This window comes from Lates calcarifer, linkage group LG8 (assembly GCF_001640805.2).
Source record: "Lates calcarifer isolate ASB-BC8 linkage group LG8, TLL_Latcal_v3, whole genome shotgun sequence".
Classification (NCBI taxonomy): Eukaryota; Metazoa; Chordata; class Actinopteri; family Centropomidae; genus Lates; species Lates calcarifer.
Genome location: NC_066840.1, coordinates 4452108 through 4465316, shown reverse-complemented (window position 1 = coordinate 4465316; position 13209 = coordinate 4452108). Strand labels below are relative to the sequence as shown.

The 13209-nt window shown below is 39.4% G+C and overlaps 1 protein-coding gene across 1 annotated transcript; it reads left to right on the top strand.

Annotated features, from left to right (window-relative positions):
• Positions 1-6721: 6721 nt before the first annotated feature.
• Positions 6722-12218, top strand: cfap100 (cilia and flagella associated protein 100). The gene is made up of 16 exons (XM_018669328.2): positions 6722-6809; positions 7620-7691; positions 7776-7847; positions 7949-8052; positions 8204-8420; positions 8530-8594; positions 8759-8922; positions 9098-9178; positions 9843-10027; positions 10208-10283; positions 10451-10493; positions 10615-10769; positions 11117-11246; positions 11399-11601; positions 11688-11781; positions 11894-12218. Exons 2-16 carry the CDS (start codon positions 7652-7654, stop codon positions 12017-12019), a joined length of 1755 nt encoding a protein of 584 aa, XP_018524844.1. The 5' UTR covers positions 6722-6809; positions 7620-7651; the 3' UTR covers positions 12020-12218.
• The last annotated feature ends 991 nt before the right edge of the window (positions 12219-13209 follow it).

Below are 13209 nucleotides of genomic sequence, written 5' to 3'. Positions count from 1 at the left end.
CTGAAGGCCACTTTATACCTCTGCGTAGAATCAATGCCATAGCTGCAAACTCTTCACTGTAGCCTGACATGCACCTCCCTAGAAATGTAAGTACATGTTGCACTACTGATGCAGACAGCAAAGGCTGTGATTGGTCAGCTTGATAGCATTGCATTTTCTCCATCTTCAACTGACACTTGAATACTCCTCCTGCCTTAATCCATCAATGGTCATACACACCGTTAGGGGTTTTCTTTCCTTTCTGTGTTGCATTAATTTCAGTAAAAGTAACTATTGTTCAACATTCATTAGCTCCAACTCCAACATGCTCAGCAAGTAGTGATGAGGGAGTGACTGCATGAGTGCATGTTGGATTTTCTGAGTCTGGAGCAGCGTTGGAGGATACTGTGCTCTTACCACAACTACACTGCATATAATGCATAAATTGCTACTCATTTTTAATGATTGGAGAAATTTAGGAAGACAGTAAAAACAATCTAAATTGAACCACAAAAACCTGATAGTATTCTCTGTTTAACTTAAAGCTGTGAAGATTACATTTTTAGCCACTTGGTGGCAGCATGACAAGACATAAACACTCTCTGTTCATTCAAGTCTATGGTTCATTCTCATTTTAGCCCTGTTTTGGTTTCCACCAGCTCCTAATTCAATTCTGGCTCTTTAACTGCGAGAAGCTCCACTGTGTTTACCAGCTAGTCACTAATGATGTCTGCTCTGTCAGGTTAGAGTGGCAAAAGTGAACTGAAACAGTGAAGCTGTAAAACCAAAACAATGAGCTGATATATGTTGGATCACTCTGTAGAACTGAGAGCCATGTAATTATTTCCTGTGGGGTAGTCCTTAGACGCGACCCCTTTCACATTGCAGGCAGGTTTGATCTTTTCTAATCTTTTCCATCTCTAATGCAGCTTTAAAAGTGCTTTAGTCTGGGTAACCTCAGTCAAGACGTTAATGTATATAATATTTTAAAAAAAGCACTTTGGCAGCATCAGACTTGCCTGTAGCAGAAAGCAGCTTGTCCAGAATAAAAATCCCTAGTAGTCACAGATTTTCTCAACAGGATGTTTCCTTTACTGCCAGGTTGGCAACATATATTTTTGATAAGTTATGCTCCACACAGAGTGTATGAATATTTTGAATGTGGTCTTATTTCTCTATTTTTCCAGTATTTCACAATAATTGTCCTTATTTGAAAGATGTTTACTACTTGATGAGCACAAAAAGGTAATGAAACACTGTCAAGGTATGACCACATCTGCTGTGGGTTATATCATTAGATGCCATATTTGCACCAGTCTTTTTTCTGCTGTTAGACCATGGCATTGGGACTGATCATTGTGTCAGATTCATTTACACTGGTCCAGTAACTCTGCCCACACACAGAAGGTGAACCTGATTGTGGTACTGATATTGCAGGGCAGAGGGCCTTTGGATGTTTTTTAATGGATCATTTATGCTACATTTGCCAAATAATAAAATAGTTTTAAACAATGAATGGAGTAGTTTTAGCAATGAATGGAGTATCAAGGGTGTCATACTGGCAGAAAGAGAGTGAGGGAGGGAGAGAGAAAAAAAACAGGAAAATCTCAGAGGAGTAAAATGGCTGCCAAAAGGAATCTAACCCAAATCTCCTTCATTTTTCCCTCCCTTGAGTGGCACAGCACTTCAAGGGAAACTGATTTGCATGCAATTGTCTTCTGATTAAATCCTAATCTATTTTTACACCTCAGTGATGAGACAGGCTTTGTTATAAGTCCTCTTTTAAACAGAGGACTTACAGCACCAGTCCATATAGCTGAGGGGTGACAGCCAATAGCACACCAACTGATGCAACTTTAGATGCTTCTGTACAATCCAGCCAGTACGAACTAGATGTTATAAAACAAGTTCTCTGTTTCTTACATCAGAGGTGGCTTAAATTTTGGTGGTAGGTTGGATTGGTTGATAATTGTAGGGTTAGGGGTTTGATCTCCTGTCCACATGTCAAATTGTCCTTGAGCAAGACACTGAGCACATCACAGTGCTGTCACTTTGTTTGTTACTGACCTGTGGCAACCAAACTTAAGTCTAGACACATGAGCAATGGAAACTGTGGGTGGTAAATTAAGTCAAGTGTCCAGAGGACCGCTATTTACAACACCATGCCATCACAATCGGTCACACAAAGTGTTGATGAAGGCATTAAGGACTATTATTATCTTCCCAGAGTAAATTATTCCAGATTTAGGACGATTTACTAGGTTTAAATAAAGTAAATTTGTGGGCCAAGGTGAAAGAGCTCATTATCCTTCGTCATTAGTGGTTTAGTCCAAGAGGTGGATCCCATAATTCTCAGCAGTCTCAGCGGCAATTAACTTTCCCGGGGTACAATCGACATGGTCGTGTTTGGAGTTAAAGTATTTTCTGCTACGGTAAACTCAAGATGCCAACTGGAAGGACGTGTTCACCAGGCAACAGACAGCAGACAAATGGATATACTGCTAGCATGGGTCACAGAATCTAATACCTTTACATATGCCTCAAGAATAGTTCCCACAATAACACCAGATGGAATACAGAAACTTTTTATGTCTTTTTCATTTCACCAGTTAAATTTCTTCTCTTTGAGATGTCCTTTTGCTGCCAAATTGTCACCCAAGTATCCAAATGGAGACAGCAGTTTCTCCAGACAAGACCAGGCGTCTGTCTGCTAACGAGTTTTTAATTATATGAGGATTAATTCTGCTGGGATCAAAGCCGACAGGCATGGACGGATCCCCCAAATATTCACTTGTACGTTCCCACTGACAGAAGAACTCATCATTCACAAGTGCACACATTTTCAAATGGAAATGTAAACAAGAAAGTTTTAATTCATTAGGGCTTATAGACAAACAAGAGATGCTAAATTCATAGATAGACTGAAATAAGTTGAAGGTGTACTACTTGTATGTCAGGCCTCTTCAGCACCATGTTAAATAGGCTTTGCCTTGAGTAATATGACTCAATAGTGACTCAACAGAGCCAGTTTAAGAAATATTTTACCTTTTCTATACATCTCTGGAAAGACCTCCTGGCACACAGAAAGGTACCCCACCTCTCACCCAATGCCACTGTGAAGCCACAGGTTCAAACACTCTCCAACTGTAAACAAAACCCATTGGCAGTGGCTAGTGTTAACATTGTGTAAATTAAACAACTTTACATCACCAAGTGTTTTTCTCCTTGGGTAATGGCTGACCGCCTCCAGCCAGCACATCCTGGATGAGTCTGTCCAATGAAGGTACAGAGATGGCTTCTTACTTTGAGGTTTCACTCTCTTCACCATCTAGCTGCTAACTTTGTCTGCCTGTCATCTGATGCTGGGAAGGTGGTGCACAGTTATTGCTTTTGCTGAAAACAGCTGCCTGCAGGTTCTGAAAATATGATTGATAGGAGTGCTGAGACTGAATCAATCAGTAGCTGTGCAATTAAGTAAAAAAGCAATGAGCTGAATGAGGACAAAATGACACAGATTTTTGGTGGCAGTGTCACCTGCTCTATGAATTTACATCAATCTAAATATATTGTCCATGAAAATCAACTGGAAACTGCTCCATTTTATTGCATTACTGTCTTAATGGTCACAGTTATCACAAGGCATAAAGAATATTAATGATGCCACATATTTACCAAACCTCTCCATATCATTAGAAATATATAATATATATAATATCAGTTTGTGACTGTACATTTCTTTGCTCAACTAGATTCTTCTCTCCTCTTTTCATTCCTGCCTCAGCTGTCTTTCCTCCACCAGTTCAACAAGCAACAAGGTGGTTTTATTTCAAACGCTGCACAACGGTCTGACTGGAGAGAAACTGTTGTCTTGGCAGGATTTCAATTTAATTACCCAGCCAGGTTTTAGTGCATTGAGCATGTGTGTAAAAATTAATGTTGTTCATGTTAATTGAAATTTAGACCATGTCTAAAAAAAAGACATGGTAAAAGAGTCCTCATCAAATATTTTTATGAGCAGAGGAAAAGTTAAACATTAATACTGTCAGACCTTTCACAGGACCTCCATGAAAAACAAATATAAACTGAGCTGCCTCTGCTGACAGACCTCTGGGAGATTTGAATAATGTCTCGATGTCTGTGCTTTATGTCAAGCTCAAGATTCACTCATTTCCCGGTAAATAATTATTCAGTGTAAACTGGCATTAGACATGCTTCTGAGTGTCCTATTTTTGGAAAATGTTTTTCCAAATTCCCAATTCACAGAGCCATAATTCATTCAATTACACAGATTGTTTGAGAGAACAGCAAAGGATAACCGTAACACTGAAATTAATCAATTGAGCATATTCATTAATTTTTGAGGCTTTGCTAATCACGTCCCTCCAACATTTATGAAATATGAATAACTAACATGATTATTATTTAACAAAAATACACGTAAGAGTGAAACAGGAAATAAAAAGACTTCTCCTTGGACTTCCTTTGACGTGTCTCAGAGCGGCACTTTACAACACAGTTCCTTGTCCAACAGGATAGGTCCTGTGCTGGAAGTGGCTGTTACATGTCATTAAAGTTGTGGTATTGCTAATAATATCAAATGAGAACACTGGAACAGATGTCCCTCTGCTAGCTGTGTGGGAAAATGCCAGATTTCAGAGGTTTCACAGGAATTGCAATAGAAACAAAGGATCACTCAGTTTCCACAGTGTTATAAATATAATATACTATAAATCAAATGTTGTGTGGGCATTCATAACAGGTCAGTGACAGCATGAGAGACATTTATATTTACATTTTGATGGATGAGACCTAATCAAATGATTCTGAGTTCTGCGTTTAAACCTTAAATATGTGTTTAACCCGAAATAAAACAACTGGACCTTTAAGTAATCAATGCACACTCAAAATACAACCATGTCCTTTTCTCCTCACCAACTCAGTCACCAGAGAAAATTCCCTTGGGTGCTGCAAAAACTATGAAGCGCAATAAAAAGAGCTGGTGTGGGGACAGTGAAGCCTTGCATACAAAATATGCCTGTCTGCAGCCTTTGCAGGGGGAAGGGAAATTCGTTAAATTCAGCTGGCATTGACATAATAAAGACTCTCTGTCAGGGTCGTCAGTATATGGATGTGTCATTTTTTGTTTTTCCTAGTGGAGCTTGTTCATGTTCTATGTTCTTAGTCCATAGATGAAACACTGTAAACAAATAATAGATTACACATGGTAAATCATTCTAAACTCAAGATTCACTTTCTAGCTTTTTTTTTCTACTGAGCTTTTGACCACATCCCACATTCTTCCTCAGGTGAACCAAGTACAGAACTCCAGTCACATGAGAACAGCTGGTTGTACATGGGTGGTAACATTATGGGACACCATGATGCATATAAGTACTTTGGTGATAGATTTTTAAGTCTCATTATTTGGTTAGCAATGACCAAATGTGTGTATTTATTTAGTTGGTGACATATGGATCAGCATTTTTTCCTTATTTAAAAATATTATTGTGTTCATTGAAGGTGGTGGTGTTAATTGTGTTTGAAGAAAAGCTGTCAATCTCATTATGCATAAAAGACTGAGTGTTCACCTCTTATATAATATCCACTGTCTTTGGGCTACATGAGCGGAGGAGGTGGAGGCAGTCTGTAATGCTCAAACAACCAATGCAACACTGTAAGAAAGCAGCTGCCTTTACAACATCTTCAGTGTTATCTACATTACAAGGCAGTGATACTCTATGCAGAGCAACTCTCTTGGCAACTGCCCTAAGGGACTGGTTGCAGAGATAATCTTTGATTTAAGAGTAAGAATAGTCAAGCCAGGAACTTTGAGAGGATCTAACAAAAATTCATGGAAATTTGGAAATGTAAAGCAAATCTTTTTCACAGTGAGGTGTGAGGTTTCCTATCCACTCCCGAGCAATGAAGTTGTCCCTTCAAATCTGAATAAAAACACCATTCCTCTTCACTTACACAACGTGCCCTTTTTCTGTTGCGAGAGCCAACACTCGCCCATGTGTTTGCATGACTTTAACCTGACAATCTGACACTGGGATTTCCTACAAGCAAGTGCAGTGTGTGGGCTGCTTTGTTGAGCTGAGATGTGCAGGGTCATGTGTGGATGCGTGGGAGGGAAAGTACAGTATTAGATTCTAAGTATATTCACTTGTACACAGTGAACTATAAGTGTTCACTATCAAATCAAGTTAACTCCAGAGGAAATTATCACTGGCATTGATGTGCTACTCCAAACATGTCTTTCAACAATATCCTTCATTGTTCTGAAATCTGGGTTTCTCTACTTAACAAACCAATCTAACACAGTAGGGAAGCTCAGCCTGGGACAGATTGTGTGATCTGTCTATGCCACCTAGCGGAGAATGAACATGACTGGCCCGCAGAACTGATGAGCAAGCTTGAATCCCCCTTCCTGTATCTAACTTTGCCAAATGCTAGTTGGCGGGCCATCAAACCAATGCAGTTTTACAAGCCATCTGTTACTTTCGTTTGTTGTATTTTGCAGTTATTTTAATCACCATTGAACCTATGAAAATCTTCTAAATGTGTCAAATCTCTACCCAGAAAAAAATATGAAAACACCACGGGTTATCTGATGTATCAAAGACAATGACAATGCGGCGACACATTTATTGGGTACACAATGCATCTGAGTTACGGAGTTCATATCAAACGAGAATTTTACAAGGGCACCGTGAAGGCAACAGTTTCCATGACAACAGTACACAAATGGAACGGTCCGCTGGAGAGGTGAAGCTGCGGTGACGTATTCTCTCTAACTACTGACTCTATCTGAACATCAGTATCAAACGGTAGTATCTATATTATGAATGTTAGTTTGTAGAAGTTTGTTAAAAATATTTACTTTACGCTAGTGTGAACGTTAGCTACACCCAGTTTTTGTTTATCATGAGAAACTCAACCCAAACTGGGGTTTTCTTGTAACGTTAGCTGGTTTGGCACGAATTTATTTGGGAATATGCACACTGTAAGCACAATATAATATATAATATAAGATAAATAGATTGTTCGTGTTTCCAAAAAAGAATTAAAACAAGACTTTGACAACGTGTCCTTCTCCCAGGGCCTCAGGGCGTCACTCCACAGTTTAAAGGCTGTAGATGCAGGAAGTCAAAGGAAACAGCAGGATTAAAACATCACATAAATTAAAAGCTGTATACATCAGTGGTCCAGTCCCCACAGGTGTTTACATTTTTGCCTGATTAGGCCTTCTCTAATTAGCACGTTGAGTTTGATGACATCATGTTATTCCCAGCATGTTTCAGTGTGTTAAAGCACCTGAGCCTGTAATAATAATAAATAAAGTTTCAACAAGAATACGATCAATAGTAAATTGGAATCATTATCTGAAGAAATGTGTTTTAGGAAAGGACTTGAAACGACTTAAAAGTTGACACTGATGTAAAAGGCAGGCAGGAATATTGAAAGCTGAGGAGCCTTTACATTTAGTCATTGGCCTGAGACTAAATGTAAAGCAACTGGTAAAAAACTGGACTAGACCCAGTTTTGCCTTAGATAAAATGTATTATTTGGGTTAATGAAGAGATATAGTTTGTCATCCACAAAAAGGTTTTCTTTTATTTTCTTTCTGTGACCTGCAGCCAAATCAAACACTGAGCCAGCGCAGCACGAGATGCCAGAGGAAACCTCAGAGATGACAACATCACAACCCAGTAGGTGTCTGTTACAACCCTATGCTTCACACACAAGAAACAATACCAGTCCCTGATTGATTATCATCGTTATCTTTTCAACAGAAGGACCAGAGATTTCTACAGGCAGCATTGTTGATTCAGAAACTGAAAGTGCTGCCAAATCACATGAACAAGGTACGAGTACAGTGGGCAAAGTGACAAATCTGGAAAATAGAGAGACAAAGCTATGGAAAACTACACACTCTCATTTTGTTTTTTCACTCCATTATGTGTAGACATGAGGAGAAGGAGGAGGGAGACACGACAAAGCCCATTCAAAGTGCCAGACAGTAATAATTTTTTTCTGCTGAGTGTAAATGAAAAAGGGGACCAGAAAGAGGTTGGTGTGCGCCTGAGTGAAACTGTGTATATAGATAGAAACACAATGTTTTATATCCACGGCGTGATACACGTGTGACTCAGTGTTTGCAAAAAGTGGAAAAATAATGTTGCTTTGTTGAAGTCATGCTGCTGTTCTCCTCCATGCTCAGGAGATGCGTGAATTCCTGGCTCTGCCAATTGATGAGAAGACGACCCACGCTGCACGAATGATGGCCAAGCTGAAGAAAAAGCTGGTGGGAGAACTGGAGGAGGAGGAGGAGGAGGAAAGGGAGAAGATTAAAAATCTAAAACCAATCAAGAGTAAGACAACTTTCCCTAAAGAAACACCAACCAGACATGAACTGAAGATGGCCATGATGAAACGAGGTGAGAGGAGAGAGAGGAGTCATGGCATGTCAAAACCCATTTGTACATTCCACAGCCACTGCGTGGCTGACTAGCTAGTGTTTAGCTGTCTTCTGTCATTTGTCCTCAGAAAATGTTACAAAAGACAGCAAACACGACTTAATCTCCATGGAACGGCAGAAAGCAGTTTTGGAGGTAAATGATTCAAGGAGGTGCTAAGAGCTGCTCTCTGTCTGCTATCTGCCTGAACACACACAAAAACCTGACATCATTCTACATGTGTTAAACAGAAATCTGACTGTTCCTCAGTTGTTTTGTTCAACCAGCATCTACTCTTTCCCTCATCCTCCCTCTTTCAGTTATCTCTGATGACGAAGAGGGGAGAGATTTTGAGGATGGACAAGGCCATTGCAAAGGAGGAGAGGCAGCTTAAACAGCTTGAAAAGATGATTGAGAGAGACAACCAGAGCTTTGAAGAGTTCCTGAGGGAGAACGAGAAGAAGTCTGTGGAAGCCAGAACATTGTAAGTATAATCATATGAAAGAATGGTTGGCATGTTATTGTGATTTAAGATTAAATTGTGGTTCTCAAAGTTCTGTTTTACTTACTTTTTACAATCTTAATACAGACTGATGTTTGATCCAACAAGAGGACATTCATATAGCATTTAAAATTAATCATCTTTTCTCTGTTGTCAGTTTTGAACGGGAGGCCAAGTCCAAACAGGAGAAGAATGCTGAGATCAAGAAACTAACCGCTGAGATAGGGACTATAAAAAGGTTGCACTCTGATGATGTTGTATAATTAACATACACTACTGTGCAAAAGTTTTAGGCACTTGATGTTTTTACTCTTATCCTTCATCAGTCCCAGATTAGTTCTGCAGCAGGACAATCAGTCCAAACACACAGTCAGCATTATAAAAACGGTCCTCAGAGACAAGAGGAACAAGGAGTCCTGCAGCAGATGGTCGGACCCCCACAGAAACCCTGATCCCAACATCACAGAGTCATTCTGGGATTGTATGAAGACAGAGGACACTGAGACACTCTGAATCCACAGAGGAACTGAGGCATCCTTCTCCAAGATGCTGGAGCAAACTACCTGAGTGCAGGTGTACTAAGGAAAACTGCAGCTGTTTTAAAGGCAAAGAGGGGTGGTGGGGTCATGGGAAATACTGATCTGATTAAGGTTTTTCTGTTTACTTCACATTGAAGATGAAGATGTGTGAAGATATTATTATTATTGTGACATCATCCTCACTTTACCTCTAGTGCCTAAAACCTTTGCACTGTATGTATGTCTGTCAGTCAGTCTTATTTTATCGTGCATAAAAGTAAACACTAAATGGGTGCACAGAGGTAAACTATTAATAAAGGCGAATAACATCAGACGGACAGAGTGTCATGTCGTGGATTTGAATGTAGTCTCTCTTCTTTACAGTGAACTCACCAAGTTTGAAGAAATCCTGGTGGACTACAAAAGATACAAGGAGCTTCTGCTCAAGCTGTCTCCTCCAGACTGGCAGGAGGCCCAGAGAGCTAAGGCTTTGAAAGCTAAAGTCCTGTCTGACAAAGACACACAGGACCAGCAGAACAGGGACACTGAGGAGTCAGCAGTTAGAGACGGCAAGTACTTTACTTCAGTGCAAGTTCGAACTAATTATATCAACATAAAATAGATAATGAGGACACTGGTTAATGCCTTGATATTCTTTTTTTATTATATTATTTCTTTATTAAAACCAACCAGCCCTTTGTTACAGTGAGTGTGGATAGTACTAATGGTACAGTGTTGTGATAACACAGGTTTGGTGTCCAGTCCAGGTAGAGAGCTGCCTTCCATCAGAGAGACCAGGCTGTCCTCAGCCCACAGTGACACACTGTAAGTAAACACCAACACACTCACCCCAGTCACAACACTGATGGCTGTTTTTTCTGCACATCCGGTATTTTGTCTTGTAGATTCATACACATTCAGGAAATTCATTTGAAATCCTGTGTACATGCTGCTTCAAAAACTCAGACCACACTCTTTCTTTGGCATTTCAGGATCACAGGTTGTAAAGTGGACAGTGACGGCTCAGAGTATGAGGTCTGTTTTCCTTCACCAGAAACGTCCACTGAAGCAATATGTCTTTTAATCTTGATTTTTTTTATTTGCACTGCTCACAGTACACTAATTTTTCCCACCTCACTGTGTCACCTCTCTGCAGGATGAACCAGAGCTGTACTTTTCTGATCCCCAGCAGCTTCTAGATCTGTTGACTGAGCTGACAGATCAGAACCTGTCCCTGATTCAGAACTCGACCAGGGTGGAGGAGACGGCGGAGGAGCTCCAACAATCCTTGGAGATAGCCAGGAAGAAGATGTAAGCATCATGGGTCAAGGCTCCGTGAATGAATGATTTGGGCATTTGCCATTTTCACCTGTTGTCTTTTATAAGTGTATGGTCACAGAAATGATCTGTTTACTAGTGTCTGCAGTTTTTATCATTATTTTTGCATTAGTTCTCTTAAGTTTCAGCTGAACAATTGAATCATAAAATGATAAATGAGAGTAAAAGCCATCTTCTTTCAAATTCTTGACATGCACATCCCTCAGATCCATTTTCTCACTTGCTGAACCTTTTTTTTTTAAATTTCAAACCTATTTTTAAACACAGACTTTCCCCATACAATATTCATTCCTTGATTCCCTCCTCTTTTCCGTCTGCAGTGAGGAGGATGAAGAGCAGCTGGCACTACAGATGAATGACATGAACCAGAGAATCGAAGAGGAGAGAACGAGAGGCAACAAGCTCAAACAGAAGGTTCAGCTCCATGTCTCACTGAACACGGAGGACCAGGTGAGCAGGCACAAAACATGTTGAACTTTTTTTTCCCCCAATCACCCTCCTAAATCTAAAAGCTACACATGGAAACTGTAAATTGATCTCAGTGGCACCAGCAGCCTGTACACAGCAGGCTGACTGTCTGAGTGTCTTTCTCCTGCTGACAGGATGTGATGCTTGATGCTCTGAACGAGAAGGTGGCAGAGGTGCATCGCAGCTGCGTGGATGACAGGATGACCAACCTCAGCACCTTGGAGAAAGTCGCCAATATTGAGAGCCGTCTGTCTTTACTGCTGCAGGGCCTTGAGAGCATCCCTGAAGAAAACTTGGAGATGATGAAGAAGATAAAGGACAGTGAGAGAAGGACCAGGTGTGCCTCAGTGATTGGACTTCCCTAATAAAAAGTACAGAAACATATTTTTTAACCGTCCGTTCTCTTTGTTCATCATGGTGCAGGGAGCGTGAAGACAAGCAGAGAGAGCAGAGAGAGAAACAGAAAGAAAGGATGAGGAGATACATGGAGAGATCCCTGGCTGACTCCAAGAAAATAGTAAGTCATTTACTTAAACATTCCTTCATGCAGCCCTTTATACTAGTTTTCACATTTCATACTATCACTAGTAAACACATCAAAATGTAAACTCTGGCCTATTTCCTTTCAGAGTGGGAGGAAACTCATGCCCAGATGCATGCCTGTTGCCCAGAAAGTCAAAGTCAGCAAAGTGGACAACATCCCTGCAGAGGATGAGCTCCATGCCTACCTCTTCACCTCTGAGGATATAGAGTAAAAAAAGAAAAAAGATTTTGTTTAAAAAAAAGTCATGTTATTTAAAAAAAATGCAATCATGTCATGACAGTTGATGAGTGAAAATGTTATTAGACATTTGTTACACTATGATCATGACATAAGATAATTAAATCAACATCGGGGGGAACAGAAATACTTTGTTGGACTTTGTCATGTATAATAAAGCAGTGAATAACTCAGTCCCTAGTTTACATTTACTCCAGCACTGTATTTCAATACAATTTTACATGTACAATTTAAGTTACTTTACTCAAGTATTTCTATTTTATGCTACTTTATACTTTTATTCAACTACAAGGAAACTATTATATTTTTTACTCCACTGTATTTATTTGATTTAGTTGTTACATACACAAACACAAACAGACACAAACAGTTGACACCAAAGTGACTGATGTGGACAGACACACTGAGCCCAACAGCCCACTCAGTCCTGTTCAAAGATAGGCTGCAATGCCTCCAGCTAAAAAAAATTAATTAGCACATGGAGGGAATATAAATAAGTTTTATTTGATATGGCAACTGTTTCTATAATAAATTATATATAATAAATTATATATATATATAATAAATTATCTATAATAATAAATTCTATAATCTATAAATTAATGTAATAAATCAGTGTCTTGTTATGGCCCCTTGTCAGGTGAGTTGTTAGTAATTCTAAACTTCTCACATGGTTTGAACAATAAATGTTCAAATTATCCATTATTTCACAAAGAACAAAAATCAAATAGTGAAGAAAACTGCAAAAGGTAAAAATAGATTTGTGTATCAGAACTTTGTGTCCCCCTCCCCCATTAATTATCTCATGACCCCTCAGTATTATCATGTGACCCTTTGGAGGTGGCCCACCCTAGTTTGGGAACCACTAGAGTAAAATAGATCAAACTAGCTCCACCTCAACCAGCTACAAGATTAAAATGCTGCTTACATATTGACACATGTCTATGTGATAATAATGTAATGTATTGTAATTTCTAATTTACAGGGACCAATTCTCTGCAGAATGTGTAAGATTACATTTATTTTTAATACTTACAGTAAATTTAGCAGATAATACTTTTCTTTCTTTACTTTTTTGTATTGTAGTGTTGGTACTTTTACTTAAGTAAATGATGTGAGTACTGCTTCTACAACTGCCTGGCTGTATAACTTGAACATGAACTG

Bases quoted from the DNA above. Each gene is read 5' to 3' on its own strand.
- cfap100 (XM_018669328.2), top strand. From the start codon at position 7,652: ATGCCAGAGGAAACCTCAGAGATGACAACATCACAACCCA. The intron at 10,494-10,614 runs GTCTGTTTTCCT...ACCTCTCTGCAG, and splicing joins GTGACGGCTCAGAGTATGAG to GATGAACCAGAGCTGTACTT. The intron at 11,602-11,687 runs GTGTGCCTCAGT...ATCATGGTGCAG, and splicing joins GACAGTGAGAGAAGGACCAG to GGAGCGTGAAGACAAGCAGA.